This window comes from Rhipicephalus microplus, unplaced genomic scaffold (genome assembly GCF_043290135.1).
Source record: "Rhipicephalus microplus isolate Deutch F79 unplaced genomic scaffold, USDA_Rmic scaffold_23, whole genome shotgun sequence".
In the NCBI taxonomy this organism is placed as follows: domain Eukaryota; kingdom Metazoa; phylum Arthropoda; class Arachnida; order Ixodida; family Ixodidae; genus Rhipicephalus; species Rhipicephalus microplus.
Genome location: NW_027464596.1, coordinates 6,600,230 through 6,623,689, shown reverse-complemented (window position 1 = coordinate 6,623,689; position 23,460 = coordinate 6,600,230). Strand labels below are relative to the sequence as shown.

The following is a 23,460-nucleotide window of genomic DNA, read 5'->3' as shown; positions in this document are numbered from 1 at the left end:
ACCTTTAAGAACCTCGTGATCGAAGCTTTCGGCCGACCAGAGGTCCGCGAGCTCCACGCTGGCCAGCGTCTACGCCGCCTAGCCCAGCAGCCTGGCGAGACGTTTACTAGTTATACTGAGGATGTGCTCGACCTGTACAGGCGTGTTAACCAGTCTATGCTTGAAGAAAAGAAGCAAGTTTGACAGATGCTCAAGGGCAACGAGGATGGTACATTCCAGATGTTGCTGGCAAAAAGCCCGACCACGGTAGCACTCCTCGTAAGCCTGTGCCAGAGCTTTAATGAATTGCGCCGTCCACGTTACATCAACCGACGGAGTGTCCCACAACGAGATTCGATCTCGGTCGTCGCACTCGCAAATGGCAACGTTCGCCAAAGAACTCTGTCCAAACAGATCAAGGAATTCATCAGTGAGGAAGTCGTGCGACATCTTTTCCCGCTGTCGCATAGTGACACGCCTACTACAAGCATGCCTTCAACACTGCAGCAGGCCATACGCATCAAAATTTGCGACGCCCTCCCTACAGTTTCGGCCCTTTGCTCATACACTTCGGTACCATCTGATCTCTCGAGTGGCGGCTACGCACCACATGTGCCATCTTCAACTCTCAGCTACGCAGCGGTGGTCGTGCGGCTCCCGCTGCATCCAGTCTCCTTATCGGCTCCACCACCTCTGGCCTCGCCTCAAGTTTACAGGTCCCCACCTCGCTTTTTACATCCAACTAATGAGTGGCGCACCCACGACAACCATCCTATCTGCTACGCGTAAGGAATCGCTGACCATATTGCACGCTTCTGCCGCCACCGTCGCACACCTACGTACGCCTCCTTTGGAACTCCTACCTACGCGCCGCAGCATGTCACCACGTCTCCATATGAACAGAGGCACCCTGATTCGGATCGCCGCCAATCAACTGCTCGTTCCCCATTCCCTCGTCGCCGATCTTCATCTCTAGCGTCTTCGACTACCTACAGGTAAACTAATCAGTGCAGTTCCGGAGGCAAGAACTGCAACTTCTGGGCAATTCTAAAGGCCTCAAATTTTTCCGTAAAATATTATTATGCCGATGTTGAGGGAGTAGCGCTGATTCATACCGGGATTTCTGTTTCTGTGATGAACGCAAAATGTTGTCGGAGACTGAAGGAAGTGACCACATCTCTCTGTGGTATTGTGCTGTCCATGGCTAGGGCGCAACGCATTCATCCCTCGGCTGTGTGTATGGCGTGCGTCGTCATCCAAGACGTTTTGTACATCGTCCAATGTTTTGTTCTACTATTTTGCTCTCATGACCTCATCCTGGGTTATCATGGCTCATACTGGCTTATCAAGTCATGAAGCTATCATTGATTGTTCACCTGCGGAAGTGTCCCTTGTGCCAATATGTGAATTTATATCACCCAACGGTTCTCCTCTGCTCTGCAAACTCTTCGCTGGCGACGACATGACTTTGCCTCCGGAAGCTTCAGTACCTATTAGCCTTTCATGTGTGGGGCAACCTAACGCCACGGTAGTGTTTGCGTCATGTCCGGTTTTTACTGAACGCAAGGGCACCGTTCTTCCATTTGCCGTCCTTACAATTGCGTCTGGTTCAACCGTACTGCTGGTTGCCAACCACTGCAACTACCCTATGAACTTACTCTGTCGTAAAACGTTAGGATATGTACAGCCTGTAGACCATATCGATGATAATATTCTTCCCGATGAAACCCCATGTCACATTGCCGCAATCACTCACGCGTCTGAGCCATCAAGTTTGTCAGCTTTCGACAATGCTATTGACGCAGACCTTCCCCCCTGTATATTGCCACTAACTTGTTGCTCTCCTTAACAAGTTTCCCACTTCTTTCGACTCTCAAGATCCCGCTTTGGGCAGCACCATGACTATCACTAATACTATTGACACCGGCTCCCATTCGACTCTGGGAGAGCGTCCTTACCGAGTTTGCGCCGAAGAGCACCGCGTCATTACGGAGCAAGTAGATGACATGGTTAAACGTGGACCCCGCAGGGGTGTCTGCGCAAGCAGCCTTTGTTGTGTAGTGACACCACGGGCCCGAGCTAACGGGAGAGTTTCGACTGCCTTCCTTGCCTAGCTGTGCGTGACATTGCCGTGTCCGGGGAAAAGAGGATACTGGGAGTCGAGCTGACGCCGTGGACCTTTAAGGCACCCCGGCAGAGGCAACACACCTCTTTTGCCCCGGCTTTACGTAGACGCACCCCTGGCCTGACCCGCCCAGTGAAAATTGGCAGTCGCCTTTTCCTGTCTCCATTTCCTCTTATATCTTCACCTTTTTTTCGCTTTTATACTTTTCTGTCCTCTCTTCTCTTCCATTTACTTCGGTTTGTTCCTGGCGGCAAGGGTTAACCTGGTGTATATATCTAACCTTGGGTAGATATATTAGGTTATAGCGGCCATGTACCGCTGGCGCCTAAGTTTCCAACGACTCTTGTAGCGTCCCCTTGCAGGGATCCGTGGTGGGCGGCTGTCATTGCCGCCGAATCAATAACATATTTCATGGGATCCTCTAACCTTTCTAAACTGATCGCCCCTCGAAGGTGGACCGATGCAATCCTTGAATTTCTGCCCAAGAAGAAAGACCACTTTCTGGAATATCATATTATTCAATGCCAGAGTACAGAAAAGAAAAGGGAGGAATATATCACCTTTCCTTGTATCAAAGTGTCCCACAGAAACGCTGGGCATGGGCTACAAGGCCAACAAGACCGCCACTGGCCACCCTCTCCTTGAATCGAAAGATCATGTACAATACAGATGTACAGATCATGCTCATGTACAGATTATGCTGTACGGGTGACCAGAGCTTAGTCAAGCTGTGCAAGCGCAGCTTTTTTCTCTGGTCCCCTATTTTCGCACTGACAATGCGCTGTATTGTCTGAAGCGAAAATAAAATTTGATTTGATTGATTGATTGATTCAATACGAAAGACTATGCAACTTGACTGCATTCGGTGACCATCCAATCCCCATAACCCCACACCATACATTGAACACTGTAAAGGATGTCGTATCTGACGACGACAACGTAATGGAACGATCCGATGACAAATTACTAGAAGGTCCCCGCAGGGGTGTCTGCGCAAGCAGGCGTTTGTTGTGCAGCGACACCACGGACCCAAGCTAACGGGGGGGTTTCAACCCCCTCCCACGCCTAGCCCTGCGTGGCTTTGTCGTGTACGGGGAAAAGAGGATCCTGGGGGTTGAGCCAATGCTGGGTGATTGGACCTTTAAGGCCCCCCAGTGGCGGCAACACACCCCTTTGGTCCCGGCTTCACGTAGACGGCACCCCCGCATTGACCCGCCTGGGGGAAATCGGCAGTCGCCTTTTCCTGTCTCCACCTCACATCTTCGTCTTTTCTCTTACTTTAAATCTTTCCTGTCCTCTACTCACTTCCATTGACTTCCGTGCTTCCTGGCGGAGAGGGTTAACCCTGTGGCTATCCTACATTGGATACACCATATTCGGTTATAGTGGTGGCGTACAGCTGGCGTCTGCAGGGCCTGTACTTACAGACCCTGCAGCGTCCCCCTGTTGGACTCCATGGTGGGTGGCTGGCGCCGCTGACGAAAGTAGACATTTAGATATGACTAGTTCCTTCCCCCCACTCCCTGATCGTCCTCAGAAAAGAGGGCGCACTGATGAAATCTTCTAGTTTTTTGGTCACCAGAAAGTATTTTTTCCTCGATTCCACGTTATCCACGCGGACACACCCGGAAAATCAGTGCGAATACTCTCACCTTTTCTAGTTTCAAAGTTTTTGATGCAAAGTTTTGGCCCAGGATATAAAGCATCGAGAATGGCAAATGGTGACCCCCTGTTGGAGCTCCGTGACCAGAAACAATTTGAGAGACTGCCTAATCTAATGAAATTCGGAGATACCAAATTAATAGTAACTCCACACCGAACCATGAACACCACCCGTGGCGTTGTTTCAGATGATGACCTGCTAGGGCTGACGGAGGCTGAACTCCTGGAGGGTTTTAGAGAACAGAATGTCATCAACGTGAAACGAATTACGATGAGGCGTGATGGCAAAGAAGTTCAGACTAAGCACCTGATACTTACTTTCAATTCAAGTGTACTGTCCGACTCCATTGAGGCTGGGTATATCAAGCTTCGAGTGAGGCCATATATACCAAACCCTCTCCGATGTTTCAAACGTCAGCGGTTCGGCCACAGTTCCCAGAACTGCCGAGGCCACCTAACTTTCGTGAAATGCAGTGCTGAAGAACACACATCTGATGCTTGTGAAAACTCACTTCACTGTGCGAACTGTAATGGGGAGCATACCGCATACTCACGGTCATGCCCATGCTGGAAAAAAGAAAAAAGAAATTGTCGCAATTAAAGTAAAACAAAACATTTCATTTAGGCAGGCACGAAGGCAGGTGTCCTACGTACCAGAAACTAGCTTTGCCGAAGTTGCGCATCAGGAGGCAGCGCCACGACGGCCCCCGGCGGCTGTCTGGCACACGCGTAGTGAGCCAGCGATGACGCCATCTGCCCCCTCCGCGGTTGCAGCCAGTGCTGCCCCGCCATCCAAGAAAGACCCACCAACCTCCATGCTGGGGGCCGCGAAGGTCTCGTCTTTTGAGGCGAGGCCCTCAAAACAAACGCAGCGCTCGCAAGAGGCAATGGACACGACACCGAGCGTGAGGGTGCAGCCAGCGCCTATGAATCGGCGCGGCTCCGTCGACCGATCCAAAAAAGAAAAATCTCGTGTCACGGTTCCTAAAAAGGGTCCGTGAGCTAACTTTCCATCCTTGTGAACACAGCACAAAACACTTCTAAAATGGACACACAGATATTACAGTTCAGTGTGAGAGGACTTCTCCATAACCTCAATAATATTAGAGAACTTCTTAATAAACATACTCCAAAGGTGCTGTGTGTTCAGGAAACACATCTCAAGTCCACCCAAACAAACTTTCTAAAGCAATATGCCATCTTCCGCAAAGACCGTGACGACGCTGCCACTTCGTCGGGCAGTGTCGCTATTATAGTTGATAAAGGTGTTGCCTGTAAGGAATTAAACCTCCGAACTTCTCTTGAGGCAGTTGATATCCGAGCAATGCTGTTCGGAAAGCTACTAACAATTACCTTTATTTACATTACTCTTTGCTGTCAAATTTCGAAGACACAATTTCAAAGCTTCATTGATGTACTTTCTCCGCCATATATAGTCGTCGGTGATCTGAATGCAAATAATCACCTATGGGGCGACTCCCGTTGAGATGCGCGAGGACGCTTATAGAACACTTTCTGTTTTCGTCAGGTGCATGTCTACTAAACAAAGAAGAACCAACATATTAGAGCACTACACACAACACATACTCTTCAATAAACCTGAGTATTGTCTCGAGTACATTAATTCCTTATCTGGAGTGGTTCGTTCTCAAGAACCCCTTTGGGAGTGACCACTTCCCGATTATGTTGATGTTAACAAAAGAAGATACGTGCTCGCCTGACTTTTCTTGTTGGAACACCAAGTCAGCCAACTGGCAACTGTTCCGAGAAAATACATTTTTAGACGAAGATGACATTGCTGATTTTAATATAGACGATGCTGTAGCATACCTAACAGGTTTTATTATTGACGCTGCAGTGAAATGTATTAAGCAATAACGGAATGACTAATAAGCATCGCATCGCTTGGTGGAACGATGATTGTCGAAAAGCGCGCAATAGACAAAATAAAGCTTGGAGATAACTCCGAAATTACCCAACGGCTGAAAACCTCGTCAATCTCAAACAGGTTAAGTCCCAAGCCAGAAGAACGCGTCGTCTTGCAAAGAAAGAAAGTTGGCATAAGGTACATCTCCAGTATAAATTCTTACACTGACGAAACGAAGGTTAAACAAGTTAGTGGGTAAACAGTTAAACAGTTAAGGTTGAACAGTTAATAGTGTAAACAAGTTAATGGGTCGGGAGTCACACTCCCTACGCTTAGTAAGTAGCCGAGGGGAGAGCCTTGAGGAGCAGGCAGACTGCCTAGGTGAACACTTTGAATATGTCTGAAGTGGATCACACTATACAGAAATGTTGTTAAATTTCAAAGAACGCGAACAGTGGCAGCCCTCTAAATGTAAACGTCCATCCAGGGAGACTTACAACTGCTCATTTTCATTTGCTGAACATAAGGCATCTCTTTTGTACAGCAACAACTCGGCGCCAGGTGGCGATCGTATACTGTACGAAATGATCAAGTAGCTTCACCCCGAAGCACTAAAACCCTCCTAACCCTCTTCAATACCATGTGGGAAGCTGGGTATATTCCATTGTCATGGAAAGAAGCGATAGTCATCCCGGTGCTTAAACAAGGCAAAGACTCATCCTTGGCCACCAGCTACAGGCAATAGCGTTAAGAAGCTGTTTATGCAAACTATATAAGAAAATGATAAACCAACGCTTAATCCACTTTCTAGAAAGTAACAGTATACTAGACCCCCTTCAGTGTGGTTTCAGAGAGGGGAGGTCGACAACAGACCACCTTGTTCGCATAGAGACATGCATCAGAGATGCATTTATTCATAGGCAGTTTGTACTTTCGGTATTCCTGGACATAGAGAAGGCGTACAATACCACATGGCGATTCGGGATTCTACGCGATCTTGCCGCCATGGGCATCCATGGGAACATGCTAAACACAATTAAAAGTTATCTGTCTAACCGAACCTTTTTCGTAAAATTGGGAAATGCTCTCTCTAGATCATTTACCCAAGAGACTGGTGTTCCGCAAGGGGGCGTGCTTAGTTGCACACTCTTTCTTGTAAAAATGAACTCCCTCCACTCAGTCATTCCAAGCGCGATGTTTTATTCCGTGTATGTTGATGATGTGCCGATGAGTTTCAAATCATGCAAAATGTCTATCTGCAAACGACAAGTGCAGCTTGGAATGAATAAATTGTCTAAATGGGCAGATAAGAATGGTTTTAAAATAAACATCAAGAGAAGTACTTGCATACTTTTCTCCAACAAACGAGGGGTAAAGCCACTACCAAATGTTGTGATTAAGGGAGACCAACTCTCTGTGAGCAGCGAGCATAAATTCCTGGGAACCACTTTAGATTATAAGCTGAGGTGTATTCCCCATATTAAATATGTCAAAATGAAATGTTTGAAAGCGATGAACGTCCTAAAACTACTAACACGTACAACATGGGGTAGTGATCAAAAGTGCCTCTTGAAGTAGTACAAAATCCTTGTCGGGTCGCGCCTTGATTATGCCTCTATAATTTATCACTCCGCAACGCCAAGTGCATTAAAAATCCTAGACCCCGTGCACCATCTGGGTATCCGACTTGCAACCGGTGCTTTCAGGACAAGTCCGATCTAGAGCCTCTATGTACAGTCGAATCAGGGGTGACTTCACCTGCAGCGTTCCTAAAGCCGTTTCACATATTCTATAAAGGTACGCGCAAACATCAAGCATCCTTCTTATTCAACTATAAACGATATGACTGCTGCCACCCTCCTCCATAATCGACCCACAGTGAGAAAGCCGTTCTCTTTGCGCGTGAGAAACTTAAGTGAAAAAATGGGTGTTCCACTGCTAGAACTTTGTCCTACGCCCACAGCGAAACTTTTACCGCCATGGCAGTGGCAGCTTATACACTATGACAGCTCATTTGTCGAGATCACTAAACATGCACCAGAAGCACATAATAAAATGCATTTCCGACAACTCCAGTCCAACTACTCATGCGTAGAGTTTTATACCGATGCTTCCACGTCGCATACAGGGGTGGCTTATGCAGCCGTCGGACCATCCTTCTCGGAATACGGTGTACTGCACCCGGAAACAAGTATATTTACGGCTGAGGGTTATGCACCATTGTCGGTTGTGAAGCATATACGGAAATCAAACATACAAAAATCACTTATATTTAGAGACTCATTAGGCATCGTAAATGCATTAAGATCACTTTTAGATTCAGAAATTCGGTAATAATTGAGTTGTATTCTATCCTGTGTACTGCGTATATGTCCAACCAGCATGTTACTATTTGCTGGGTACCTGGCCATAGAAGTATTAAGGGCAATGTGTTAGCTTACCAAATGGCCACGTCAATCATATTGCGTGCTATTAACCCTACCGCTACTGTCCCTGCAACAGACCTAAAACCCTTCCTACGTAAGAAACTGCGAAGCCACCGGCAAAGCTTGTGGGACACAGAAACAACTAATAAGCTTCACTAGATTAAGCCGCAGTTAGGTTACTAGCCCTCCGCTACGAGAACACGGCGAACTGATGTCCTATTCTGTCGCCTCAGAGTAGGAAACACTTAAGGTACCCATAGCTTTCTGCTGACTGGCGATGAACCTCCTACTTGTGGTAGATGTTGCGAGAGGCTAACCGTCCTCCACGTCCTCCTGGAGTGTCCGGAAGCTGAAAGATAAAAAAGAAAAATAATCATTTAGCATACCGCTACCATTTTCCTTTACATCCGATTATGTTTGTCGGCGAAGAGCCGCTTTTTGATGCAAAATCAGTTCTAAGCTTTTTAAAGGATGTAGTATTGAATGTTTTTAGCCCAACAATTTCATAGCGCATCCTCTGTTCAGAGAATGCCGCTGTGATAGCAGCTTTCAATGAGCCCAGGCCTCCATGCTCTTGTTTTAAGGGCTCTGTCGAGGCACTGGTGCTCCATGCCAAGTTTTTATTTCACATATGTATCACTTTTAAGTCATTTTATGTCTTCATAGCACACATCATTCGCAATTGCCATGATTTTACTATATGTATGTTTTTACGCACCTACTGCGACTGTTTTAGGCCCATTTACAGCCACGTCATATCAGTTTTATCCACACTGCACATCGAACAGTTCATTATCATCGCTCTGGCGCTCTTTGGCGATATCTGGCCCTTGCGCCAATAAACTCCGCTAATCCTCAAATTGCCAGAAGGCTGAAAGATGACGTCATCAATGTACAGCGCATTAAAATACGAAAAGACAAACAAGAAACTCCCACCAAACACATTATACTTACTTTTGAGTCCACACTACCTACTGAAATAACAACATGCTACCTCAAGCTACAAGTGAGGCCTTACAATCCGAACCCTTGGCGCTGCTTCAAGTGCCAGTGGTTCGGCCATGGCACTCAGAGCTTCCGAGGGCAGCTTACATGCGCTACATGCGGCAGCAGAGGGCATTCCGCAGACGATGACTGTCAATTCAAACTGCATCGTGCCAACTGTGACGGAGGCCAACCTGCATATTACAGGTCCTGCTTGGCCTGGAAGAAAGAAAAAGATATCATCATCACGAAATTCGAAGTAAACAGCTGCTTCCGCGAAGCTAGACAGCGTGTTTTCCCGCATTATGCAGGGAACACACCGTACGCCGAAGTGTTGCGAGGGGGGACGCCACCACTACGGTTTTCGGCGACGCCTCGGACCACGCCTGGCGTGCCGAAGCAAACGTCACAAGCCCCCACAGCGGGAGCATTCTCGTCTGTCACGCCCTACCTGAACCCGGCCCCACCAAAGGCCCCTGAATACCCTCGCAGCAGTCAGGGTACCCCACAAACTAAAGAGGTCGCCTCGACCTCCGGCCCGGTGGGGATGGAGGCTCCGTCCGTCGCGACGAAGCCTACCCTGAGAACAGAGCTGTCTGGTGCCTCTCCTGAGGCGATGGACATCTCTGGTGCGTTGGTGCAAACTGCACCAAAGGAGCGGCGAGGTCTCCTCAACCACTCCAAGAAAGACAAAACAGTAATTAAAGGGCCTCCCAAAGGTCCTGTAAAATAAACCGCTTCTTTTTTGAGACACCAGCCACACTCATTTTGTACCACAGCACTTCTTTACTCACAATATGGAGACACAAATAATACAATGGAACGTCAGAGGACTAATTCGAAACCTCGACGATGTGCAAAAACTTCTAAACAAATATTCTCTAAAAGTGCTGGGTGTACAGGAAACACATCTAAAAACCAAGAATGATATTTTTTTGCATCAATATGGTATCTTCCGAAAGGACATAGAAAATGCTGTAGCGCCATCTGGTGGTCTAGGCATTATTGTTATTGGAGGAGTAGCAGGTACTCATGTACCACTACTAACATCCCTAGAGGCAGTGGCTGTTCGAGCAGTTCGATTGAATAAGCTCGTCACCATCTGCTCTCTATACCGCCGCAACACCTCCTGAAAAAACATGACTTCCAGTCTTTAAGAGATGAGTTACCAGAACCTTATCTGGTTCAAGGGGACCTGAATGCGCACAACGGTTTATGGGATGACTGTCCATGTGATGCACGAGGTCGTCTCATCGAACAGTTCCTCTTTTCGTCAGGTGCTTGTCTGTTTAAGAGGAAGGATGCATTATATTAAAACCTTGCTAACAAAACTTACTCCTCTATAGACTTCAGTATCGCATCTCCTTCACTTGTACCATTAATCTAATGGAAAATTACAAATCATCCCTACGGAAGTGACCATTTTCGCGTCGTCTTGAGTTCACCAACATCATAAGAATGTCCTTCACGAGTTCCTAAATGGCTGACTTACAAAGCCGACAGGGAAAAGTTTTGTAACATTACTCATTTAGGTTGTACTGACATACGTATGTTAAATATAGATGAAGCTGTGCAGTACTTCACATCTTACTGACGCAGCTGCCAAGTGCATCCCGCAAATATCTGGACGGCCCGGCAAGCGACGCGTCCCATGGTGAAACACTGAGTGTCTTGATGCGCGAAAGGAGCAGAACAAGGCGCGGAGGTTGAATCGGTACTCACCGACTGCCGAAAATCTTGACAGCTTTGAGAAAATAAAATCTCTAGGCAGGAGAACGCGTCGGCACACCAAACAAGAAATGTGGCCCAAGTTTTATCAGGGATCCATTCATACACGCAAAAGGCTAAAGTCTGGAACATGGTTGGTAGGGTAGTAGGAAGACAATTACATTTGTTTCCACTCGTAAACACACAGGGTGACAGCCTGGAAGATCAGGCGAACTCTTTCGGTGCCCACTACGAGCAGGTGTCTAGCTCGACACATTGTACTGAAGCTTTCTAAAGATATAAAGCAAGGATAAAAAAGCAAAAACTAGAAGACAAGTGTACAAAATACGAGGCACACAACCAACCTTTCAACTTAGATGAGCTACAAACATCACTGTGATGATGTGGATTGTGTGGCCCGTGACGGGGCGAAGAGGGAACGGCAGTTCTGCTCTGCGGTACGCCTTGGAGGCGAAGACGAGGAAAAGGAAGCGCGAGCGGAGCGTGCGGCTCGGGCAGTTGGAGCGTAACACGGTTCGAACGGCAGCTGCTGGTCGGCGGTTCGGGTCGCGACATCGCTTAACCAGGTGTCCGGCAGCCTTGCGGACCTGGTGAGCTGGCTTCCTGCTTCGGGCTGCTCACTCAACCAGGTGTCCGGCAGCCTTGCGGACCTGGTGAGCTGGCTTCCTGCTTCGGGCTGCGTCACTCAACCAGGTGTCCGGCAGCCTTGCGGACCTGGTGAGCTGGCTTCCCGCTCTGTGGACGGCGCTGACACGGGGACCGGCAGCATAGTCTGTTCGTGGCCTGAGGTCCTGGGGCCCGAGTGGTGGCACGAGGTGGCCGCGGCTCATGTTGGCGACGGGCCATTAACCTGCACTGCAGTGGCCTGGTGATCTACCGTCCTGCAGCACCACCATCACCACCACCACTACCTCACCACGGTCAAGGCAGCGTGACTGCACAAGGAACACCGGTGACGACCGACCTCGTGGCAGCGGCAACAGTCATAACGGCGAGCAGGACAGTTCGTGTGCCGAGGCGCGTAGGACGTTTGGCATGTAAATAAGGAACGCTATAGTGTATTGTGTGTGAATTGTAAGAGTTATCGGTTGTGTTAAAGTCTGTGTTGTGTGTACAGAGTCACCTGACTGCCGGTTGATTTATTCCAGATCCTGGGCCCACGTTACACCATAACAAACTTGGCGAGCCTGCCAGAATCCCGCCAGTAACATCTCGAACGCGGAAATCGCCAGTCAGGTGTGTGCACGCAGCACAAGACGAGAGACATGGATCTCGATAAGTTAGCGGCTGTAGCAGCTCAGTTAGGCTTGTCTGGCGCGGAACTTCGCGAATGGATTGAGCGAGAGCAAGTTAGGCAGAGAGATGAGCGCGCAGCTGAGGGAGAAGAGGCCAATGAAGCAGCCGAGAGACCAGGTTAGCGGACGAGAGGCAACGGTTAATCAATCAATCAATCAATGAAACTTTATTTTCATGAATAGATATATGTAATTACAGGGATTATTTGGACCGATAGCCTAAAGTGGCTAGTGGACGGTCCAATACAATGTGCAGCATAAAAAAGTGTACAGGTCAGCTCTGAGGTAACAACATAAAAAAACAAAAAAAAACAATCATATAATACAGATAACACAGTAATACATTTTTTCTTGCAGAAAAAAATACAATGAAAATCGAATCAAACACACACATGTTTACATGTCTTGACTCCACAGAAAAAATAATTTACATGCCAAGCTGAAATTACGTGCCGTTTTAATCTCTAGGGGAACCGTGTTCCATATTTTTGTTCCATTAAACTGTATCAGTCTTTCTCCGCAAACATTAAAACATTTGGGCAGATTGAAATTACCATTCGAAGCATGTCGCGTATTGCGTTTAGGAAATGAAAAAAGATCAGCAGGCAAAGGTGAATTTCTATTAATTATGTTATTTACTAAAACGGCAATTTTGTAGTCCCGCAACATCGGAACCGAGAGAATGCGTTGTGATTGGAAAATATTTCTTACTGATTCACCTTGGCTTATGATTTTCAGTGTACGCTTTTGAAGTCGTTCAAGAGTTTTTAGATAACTGTTGTACGTCACACCCCACGATTCCAGACAGTAACCTATGTGACAATGACACAATGAAAAGTAGAGTGTGCGAAGTATAGCTTGTGGAAAATATTGGCGAGCTTTTATTAGAGAATAGCAGCCATAGGCTACTTTTGCGGACACACTCTGTACTTGCTCATGCCAGTGTAAATGTTCATCAAAAGTGACGCCTAAATATTTAAAACAAGGAACTTGTTGAATAGGAGCGTTGTTTATTGTTAGCTTAAAGATTCAGTGTCAATATGTTTCCTACGAGAGTGAAACACCATGTACTTTGTTTTAGGGCAGGTAAAAGCCAGCTGATTCCTGGCAAACCATTCCGAAATGTTCGATAAATCGATCATCGCGTCATTTTGTAAATCTGCTAAGGAGTTTCCTGTGAAAACTAAAACAGTGTCGTCTGCGTACATCAGTGCCCTTGACCTCTGTAGGGATTGCGGGACATCATTAATATAAAGAGAGAACAATATAGGGCCCAAAACTGAGCCCTGTGGCACCCCGCATTTAATATAACCGTAAGATGACTTGATGTCACCAATGACTACCTTTTGTTTGCGTGCCGATAAATAACTAGAAAAAAAATCAAGCGAGTTACCTTTTATACCATAGGAATGCATTTTTTCCAGTAAAATGGAATGACTAATAGCATCAAATGCCTTTCGTATGTCTAAAAATACTGCTATTGCTATGTTGTTTTCATGTAGCGCGGAATTAATATATTGCGTAAGCATCGAAACAGCAGTTGAAGTGGACCTGTTTGCAACAAAGCCGTGTTGCAGGGGACAAAGTACATTCTGTTCACCCAGGAAGCGCCTTAATTGCGACGAAATTAGTTTTTCAAGCGTAGTGTTAATACTAGCAGACGAGAAGCAGCTGCGAATCCTCCAACTTAAGCTCCAGCTTCAGGAAAGTGCTCAAAGTCAGCCATCTGCGGCGGCAGCACTCGCCCCATCGGCAAACCCGTCATGCCTGAATCCGCAGAAGTTACTACCGCTATTTGACGAGCGACGCGATGACCTGCACGCGTATTTGCAGAGGTTTGAACGCGTGGCTACTGGGCAAGAATGGCCAAGAGAGAAATGGGGAGTAGCCGTAAGCTTGTGCTTAACTGGTGAGGCACTCACTGTCATTGGTCGAATGACTGCTGACGAGGCCCTCGACTATGATAAAGTGAGAAAAGCCCTACTTCAGCGCTTGAGATTCACGGCACAAGGATATAAAGACAAATTTCGGAAAGCCCGGCCTGAAGATGGCGAAACAGGGAAACAACTAGCAGCAAGGATCTCGAGCTATTTTGATAACTGGATCGAGATGGCTGATGTGCCCAAAACATTTGAGGGTCTTCGTGACCATGTTATAGCCGAGCAATTCTTGCGTTGCTGTAATCCGAAGCTGGCCATCTTCCTGAAAGAGAGGGAATGCAAAACCCTTACATCCCTTTCAGAGTGCACCGACCGCTTTCTCGAAGCACAGGGAGTCAATGACATTGGTAAAATTGCAGATGATACAAAGGAGGCAAATAAACCCGGTGCTATGTCACAGTACAAACAGCCGAGTTGCTTTTTGTGTCACCGCAAAGGACATAGCGCTCCGGATTGTCGTGTGGTTCCGAAAGAGTCTGTGAAATGCAAAACATGTGGGCGGCTTGGCCACAAAGCCACCGATTGCAAGGATCAGAGCAAAGACAAGTCGGTGTCTTGTGCCATGATAGAACAGAAAAAACAGGATTACTTCCCTATGGCCAAGTTCAAGGATGAGACATGCGCTGCTGAATGCCCCAAGAAGTGCGAGAACCAACCTATGTTCTTAGTCGACAACATGCCAGTGGTCGAAGGACGGGTGCTTGGACAACGCGCACGTGTCTTACGAGACACAGGGAGCAACACGACCATCGTCCGACGCGAGTTCGTGCCGGATCGATGCCTGACCGGGAAGACGGCAAGAGTTATGCTTTTGGATGGAAAGGCCAAAAAACTACCGGAAGCAAACATACAGATACACACGCCCTACTTCGTTGGTGATGTAAACGCTTTATGCATGACTAACCCTTTGTACGACCTCGTGCTCGGCAATATTCCAGGAGTAAAAGGACCACAGGAGCCAGATACTACCTGGGAGTACTCTGACGCCCTGTTCCCTGAATCGACTGGTTCGAGCAAAATCCCGGCATGCTGGGAAAAGTCAACCTTGCTTTCTGCCGTCGTCCGGACGCAGGGGAAGACGGAGAGTATGATGAAGATTCCGCTAGTTGGTCCGCTAGAAGTGACCCGAGTGCAGCTAACTGAGATCCAAAGAGAAGACCCAAGTCTGAAGAGTTGCTTCAGCAAGATTGGGAAGGAGTTTCGCTCCAATAAAGAAACGACGTACCACTTTTCTGAAGAGGCTGGTCTACTGTATCGACATTACCGCCTTTCTACGGGGAGGACCTTTAAGCAAGTAGTCATGCCAAGGACACTTCGACAACACATTTTGAAGGTTGCACATGAGGGCATTATGGCTGGTCACCAAGGCGTGCGACGTACCATAGACCGTATCCTTGGGGATTTTTACTGGCCAGGTATGCATGAAGAAATCAGACGGTTTGTCAAGTCGTGCGACGTCTGCCAGAGGACAACGCCGAAAGGGAAAGTCGGAGTCGCTCCGTTGGGCAACATGCCTCTCATACGGACACCATTCCAAAGAGTCGCCATTGACCTGATCGGACCGTTATCTCCTCGATCAGATAAGGGAAACCGCTATGTGCTTACCCTCATTGACTTCGCTACTCGCTATCCTGACGCAGTAGCCCTACCAAGCATCGACGCTGTCAGTATTGCAGAAGCCCTCCTTGAAGTATTATCCCGAGTGGGCCTGCCTCGAGAAGTGGTTACCGATCAAGGTAGAAGTTTCACGTCGGAACTCATGAAAGAAGTGGGCCGACTACTAACTGTAAAGTTTTTTCGTACCACCCCATATCATGCCATGGCCAATGGATTGGTCGAAAAATTCAACGGTACGCTGAAGGCCATGCTCAAAAGGGTGTGTCAGGAGAAGCCGCGGTCATGGGATCGCTACATTGCTCCTCTTCTCTTCGCTTATCGCGAAGTACCGCAAGCCAGCTTGGGCTTTTCACCATTTGAGTTAATCTACGGCAGACATGTGCGTGGACCTTTGAGTGTTTTAAGAGAACTGTGGACGAACGAGAACATTGAGGGTGAAGTGCGAACAACGTACACTTACCTTGTGGACCTTCGAAACCGACTCGAACACACCTGTAACCTCGCTCATGAAGAGCTTGGTAAAGCACGTGAAAAGCAAAAGCTTTATTACGACCATAAGACCCGCCACAGAAGGCTACGCCCCGGTGACAAGGTTTTAATTCTCCTTCCTACAGACACCAATAAGCTTCTTATGCAGTGGAAGGGCCCGTTTAAAGTTGCTGAAGCCAAGAATGATGTTGATTATGCAATTGACTTAGGGCAGAGCATCAAGGTCTTCCACGTGAATATGCTGAAGAAGTATGAGGAAAGAGAAATAACGTCTCCTCATCAGGTGGCTGCAGTGAATACTACAAGTGCAACACCTGGGGAAGAGGCGAACAGTGAGAGCAACGACTCTGAGGATACCATCCCCTCTCTCAGTCTATGCCAAACACAAACGGCATCAGACGTCAAGATATCGCCCAAACTGCAGACAGACCAACTTCAACAAGTTCGACAATTGTGCGAAGAGTTTGCAGACATATTTTCGGACCTTCCCGGCAAGACACAACTTGTCGGATGCTCTCTTGACCTCGTCATCGAAAAGCCGGTTCACGTGCCTCAGTACCCTATTCCTCTAGCGCTGCGTGAGAACGTCGAAAAAGAGGTACAGGAGATGCTTCGAATGGGCATAATCGAGAAATCAAAGTCGCCATATCATGCGCCGATCGTTGTCGTCAAGAAGCCCGACAACACCATACGGTTGTGCATTGACTTTAGGGAGCTGAACAAGACCTTGGTTTTCGACAGTGAGCCAATTCCGAGAATTGATGTTGTTCTAGCTCTTGTGGGGAAACAGAAATTTTTCTCGAAATTCGATTTCACGAAGGGCTATTGGCAAGTGCCCATGGCTACAGACAGTCGTGAAAAGACGGCATTTTCAAGCATGTCGGGGCTCTACCACTTCAAATACATGCTTTTTGGGATTAAGACTGCCCCAGCGATATTTGCACGCCTTATGAGAATTCTAGGCAATTTGCCGAATGTGCATCAATATTTTGACGATGGGGTCATCGCTACTAGCACATGGCATGAACACATGGAAGCCTTACGACTTGTCTTCGAAAGAATTCGCAATGCAAACCTCACAATCAAACCGAGCAAGTGTGAGATCGGAGAGCGTACCATTACATTCCTGGGACATCACATTGGCGAGGCGAAGGTAGAACCAATGCTGAAAACGCTGGACAAGATCCTAGCCGCCAAGCGCCCCACGACGAAGAAAGCTGTACAATCCTTTCTCGGTCTTACGGGCTATTACAGGCAGTTCATTCCGAACTACGCAGAGATTTCCAAGCCCTTGACTTACTTTACCAAGAAAGGCCAACATCACATCGTATCGTGGGGACCGCCGCAAGAAAAAGCATTCACCGTGCTGAAAGACAAGCTCGCCGCAAGTCCCATACTGCAAACACCGGATCTTTCGAAGCCTTTCGTGCTCCGTACTGATGCCTCAAGCACAAGCATCGGCGCAGTGCTTCTGCAAAACAGTGGGGACGATATTTTACATCCGGTTGCATATGCGAGTCGCAATCTGCTGCCTAGAGAGGCCCGCTATTCCACAATAGAGCGTGAATGCTTAGCGCTCGTGTGGGCTGTTCAGAAGTTCCACATTTACTTATGCGGCAAACCCTTCATTATTCAGTGCGACCACCAGCCATTCCGGTACTTGCAGTCAGCCAAACACGTCAATAATCGAGTGTTACGATGGAGCTTACTAATGCAAGAGTACAGCTTTACCGTAGAATACATAAAAGGCTCAGACAATGTAGGAGCGGACTACTTAAGTCGCATCTGAATTGCTCTAATCTTTCTCCACTTGTGTATTTTTCATGTGTGTTTTTTTTCATTACGTGCTGTGTGGATCACAACCATTCTGATTCGTGTGAACTTGTTCCCTCTTTACAAACGCGCCTGCACTTTTGCCTACTCACCGCCTGGCGTGGAGTGGAATAGTTGCTCACAACTATCTTAAGTGGGGGGTGGTGTGATGATGTGGATTGTGTGGCCCGTGACGGGGCGAAGAGGGAACGGCAGTTCTGCTCTGCGGTACGCCTTGGAGGCGAAGACGAGGAAAAGGAAGCGTGAGCGGGGCGTGCGGCTCGGGCAGTTCGAGCGTGACACGGTTCGAACGGCAGCTGCTGGTCGGCGGTTCGGGTCGCGACATCGCTTAACCAGGCGTCCGGCAGCCTTGCGGACCTAGTGAGCTGGCTTCCTGCTTCGGGCTGCGTCACTCAACCAGGTGTCCGGCAGCCTTGCGGACCTGGTGAGCTGGCTTCCCGCTCTGTGGACGGCGCTGACACGGGGACCGGCAGCATAGTCTGTTCGTGGCCTGAGGTCCTGGGGCCCGAGTGGTGGCACGAGGTGGCCGCGGCTCATGTTGGCGACGGGCCATTCACCTGCACTGCAGTGGCCTGGTGATCTACTGGCCTGCAGCACCACCATCACCACCACCACCACCTCACCACGGTCAAGGCAGCGTGACTGCACAAGGAACACCGGTGACGACCGACCTCGCCGCAGCGGCAACAGTCATAACGGCGAGTAGGACAGTTCGTGTGCCGAGGCGCGTAGGACGTTTGGCAAGTAAACGAGGAACGCTATAGTGTGATGTGTGTGAATTGTAAGAGTTATCGGTGGTGTTAAACTCTGTGTTGTGTGTACAGAGTCACCTGACTGCCGGTTGATTTATTCCGAATCCTGGGCCCACATTACACCATAACAATCACTTAACTCCTGCAGTAATTTTGCTCCAGGCTACGACCGTGTCGTGTAGGAAATGTTGAAAAACCTGCCGCTCAAAACGCGAAAAACATTACTTTTCCTGTACAATGCTGTGTGGCTTTGTGGTACCATCCCTACTTCCTGGAAAAAGGTTATAGTTATTCCAATTTTAAAAGATGGCAAGGACCCTTCCTCAGTTCCGAGTTATAGGCCCATTGCACTTACAAGCTGCCTTTGTAAACTTTTTGAAAAGATGATAAACCGCCAACTTTTGCATTTCCTTGAAAGAAAAAATCTGCTCAACCAATTCAAGTGTGAGTTTCGAGAGGGTAGATCCACCACCGACCATCTGCTGCGTCTCGAGGCAGAGACCCGAGACGCTTCCGTCCACAAACAATACTTCCTCTCTGTGTTTCTCGATAGCGAGAAGGCTTACGACACAACATAGCGTTTTGGAATAATAAGGTACATGTCTCATCTGGGTGTGAGCGGTAAAATGTTTTCCATAATCGAGAGTTACTTGTCCAATCGGACATTCCGTGTCCATGTGGGCAGTGTTCTCTCCCAAAAATTCGTCTAAGAAACGTGAGTACTGCAAGGTGGTGTACTTAGTTGTACACTTTTTATTTTTATTATCAAAACAAAGCCCTTGCACTTGTCCATCCCCCGCAATATGTTCTATTGTACATATGTCGGTGACGTTTAGCTTGGATTTAAGTCATGCAACCAGGATATGTGTTAGTGGCAGGTTCAGCTAGGTTTAAACGAGGCCTGTAACTGGCCAGAGGGAAATAGTATCGACTGAACCCCAAAAAGGTCGTGTGCCTTGTTCTCCTGAAAGAGAGGCATTCGCTAAGAACCTGACATATAACATAACTGTCAACGTCTGTCTGTCAAAGCCGAGCGTAAATTCTTAGTCCTAATTTTGGACAACAGGTTAACCTTCATACCGCACATCAAGTATTTTAAAACAAAATGTGTAAAAGCCATGAATGTTCTAAATGTGTTGTCACGATGTACGTGGGGTAGTGACAGGCAATGTCTCATGAACTTGTATAGAAGCCTCATTCGCACCCGCTTAAACTATATGGCTGCTGTTTATCAGTCTGCGACTTAAAGTGCTTTGAAGATGCGGGACCCCGTGAACCATTTTGGCATTCGCCTTTTTACGGGTGCTCTCCCCACCAGCCCTGCTGAAAGCCTGTATGCGGAATCGAATGAGTGGTGACTCCACTTACAGACAAGTTACACATCTTTTTTGTACTAACTCAAGATGAACGCAGACAAAGAACACCCCTTAATATGACAATGAGTGATCAGTCTTACTCGGTCCTGTTCTACAGCCGGGTTTCGTTGAGGCAGCCCTACTCACTTCGTGTGAAAGGCCTCCCTGAGGAAACCGGTGTGCCACTTCTAGAACACTGTTTGATGGCTCCTGTTGTATATGTGCCGCCATGGCAGTGCCAGTTTATAGACTGTGACATATCTTTTGGGGAAGTCAGAATGCATGCGCCTGTTGCACACATCTGCACATGCTTTCATGAACTCCAACACAAATACAGTTGTTCCGAATCATACACCGATGCCTCAAATACGAACACTTCTGTCTCGCACGCATCAGTCGGCCCATCTTTTTCAGATACCGGTACTGTTCATCCTAACAAGAGCATCTTTACTGCAGAAGCTCATGCGATACTTGCGGCCGTTAAACACATTAAAAAAACAAAACTACAAAGCGCAGAAATATGCACAGATTCACTAAGCGTGGTGAAAGCCCACAATACCCTGAAAGAACACAATAATTTCCTTCTTGTATCTATTTACTTGCTCCTATGCACAGTATACTCTCTCAAACAGGATGGCGTAGTGATCTGTGTGCCAGGACACAAAGGGATAGAAGGAAACGAATTGGCGGACCACTTGCCTGCATCTTCCAAGCGAACCAATGCCAATACAACAGTGGCGATCCCTACACTCGACCTGAAACCTCTCCTCAAATGAAACCTCAGGGCTTTTTTGGCAGCGCACATGGGATACGCACACACGAAATAAACTGCATGTTACCAACCCGCAACTCGGTCAGTGGCCGGCAATATGTAAGTAACGCCGCACGCAAGTTATGCTACCACGACTAAGAATAGGACGCACATATATTTTGTCTGGTGATGATTCACCATTGTGTGATTCATCCCTTGTGATTCAAGGAATGTATCACCAAACTGTGACACATCCGGTGACTCATGAAATGGCACTCTTTGACCATCATATGGCCCTTGTGCCATATAGCACCACACATTATAATGCTTAAACGTGGAGTTGTACAGCCTTCTCAAAGCGCTTGGTGATCACCGGTGGTTCTATAAAAAAAAAGATGGCATCGTTCAATTTTGCGTAGACTATAGCCGCTTAAACAACAATACGAAAAAGGATGTCTACCCGCTACCACGAAAAGACGATGCTCCTAACTTTTTACAAGGTGCCGAGTACTTTACATCGTTGGATCAGCGTTCTGGGAATTTGCAGGTGCCAATGGCTGAATGTGATCGCCCTAAAACAGTCTTTGTCATGCCGGATGGCATATATGAGTTCATAGTCATGCCAGTTGGGCTCTGGAATGCGCCTGCGGGATTTGAGTGCATGATAAATACCATCTTGCGTGCCCACAAGTGGAATACTTGCTTGTGTTACCTGGATGACATCGTAGCCTTTTCAGCTGATTTCCCGCCACATCTTGGGCGTCTCCACAAAATTCTTACGTGTCTAACTTCTGCAAACCTACACTGCAAAAACTTTTACGCCCTAAAGGACGTAAAACGGGTGTACGCATTAACGCACCCATTTGAACACCCTGTTTACTCTCCATTTTTAAATTTAAGGTCTTCGTGAATGAAACACGCTCAGAACACCCCATTTACATTCTTATATTTGGGGTGGTATGAACACGACAACAAATGATTGATTAATAAGTGGGGTTTAACGTCCCAAAACTACCATAAGATTATGAGAGACGCCGTAGATGAGGGCTCCGGACATTTCAATAACGTGGGGTTCTTTAACGTGCACCGAAATCTGAGCACACGAGCCTACGAGGCTGCAAATTCACAAAACTTTCGGGCTGATTGCCTATATTGTTAGTATACATTAACCATCTTGATACCAGCAAGGCTCCTACTACTAGTTGCTTACAGGTCTAGTAAAGAATCGAAGCAAAAAGTGATGTGACCGAAACGCAGTTTTCATTGATGAAGCACGCAAACTACTATAAGACGGAATATACAACAGGAGCGCCGCTTGTCCAATGGAGTAAGGGCCGATTCTCCTGTATCTGTTTCTTTCATCAGTGTCATTTGCGAATTAGCAACATTCACAAAGTGCACTGATTTGCCTGAACAAGGCAAAGTTGAGCACATTGAGCCTTTCCCCCGTCGCCCATAAGATGAAGCTTTTAAAGCTGGAGGTAAAACGTCCGCCAGCTGCAAAAGAAAAAAACAACAACTGCACCGTAGTTATTTTTTTGACCACCACGTCAACAGGCCAACAGGTGCCTTAAAAACGAACATCGACGTGATGTATTTTTAGTAGCCACGTTTTGTTTAGTTACTGTAGCGAATGTTCCGCTTCATGTGTCCTTAAAGGGGTCGTGAAACGGTCGCCTTACAACGACAATGAAGTACCATCGGCAGCCACATGCACTAACTGTATCATGAGCCTGAGTGGACCGGCATAGAAGCTTTGCCTATGGAGGAACATGGAACTCAATGGTATATCGAGCACGCGCAAGAGGCGCTCATTGGCGTCTGGCATAAGCTATCCGCGTCCCCCAAGGACGCTGCCTAATATGACGTCAGAGTTGAAGTTAGTGCTGATTGCGTATGACAAAGACGCTGACGAGTGTTCCAGTTGCACGCACGCAAATGCCGAAAAGTTCCGCGTGCCTCGATAGGCAAAGAATTACCTATTATGATGTCACCTAGTTAGTGCGTGTGGATGCCGGTGGCTTCGCATAGTCCCTTTAGAGCGAGCCTTTCACGACCCCTTTAAAAATGCGTCATGAAAATTAGGAAGAGGACACCGACCTTAAAGAAAAATGCACAATAAAGACATTTCGGTGACCTTAACGCAGCCTCGTTCACAATGACCGGAGCCTTGTTGACTAAATTGCGAACAAAGCTCTCCTCAGGGGAGCCGAAACGCATTCTCCAGTTCTCTCTCTCTCTCTCTCTCTGTTTTTTGTGGATCCCCTTCTTTTAATTTATGTTACTTCCCCAGCAGACGAGCTTCAGTCAAAGCCTTGACTATGTAGGTAGTGAGAAATCAACATTGATGAAATATTTTCAGCCACGGTGTTGTTCCAAGGGCTACAAGCTAAGTACTAATATATTGTCGCGACGTGGAGACAGAAGTAGTATTTAACAGGTTGAGAAAGAAGCAGCAAGTCAGTATTTTTATTTACCGCGCGCCAGAGCGTTCCTATTCTTTCTTGTTATTGCTTTCTGCATAAAAGCGTGCAGATGCGCGTATGCGCTGTCGTCTTCGTCTTCCTAGCAGCATGCACGTAACAATATGTTCTCATCGAGAAGTGTGACGGCCGATGCATGCAATGTTGCGAGGAGCAATGTCTTTACCGAAATGA

General features: G+C 47.4%; 1 protein-coding gene across 1 annotated transcript; it reads left to right on the top strand.

Annotated features, from left to right (window-relative positions):
• The first annotated feature begins 14,601 nt into the window (after positions 1–14,601).
• Positions 14,602–17,901, top strand: LOC142786416 (uncharacterized). Its single transcript, XM_075884102.1, has one exon. The coding sequence runs from the start codon at positions 14,602–14,604 to the stop codon at positions 17,899–17,901; it is 3,300 nt and encodes a 1,099-aa protein (XP_075740217.1).
• The last annotated feature ends 5,559 nt before the right edge of the window (positions 17,902–23,460 follow it).

Bases quoted from the DNA above. Each gene is read 5' to 3' on its own strand.
- LOC142786416 (XM_075884102.1), top strand. From the start codon at position 14,602: ATGGCCAAGTTCAAGGATGAGACATGCGCTGCTGAATGCCCCAAGAAG.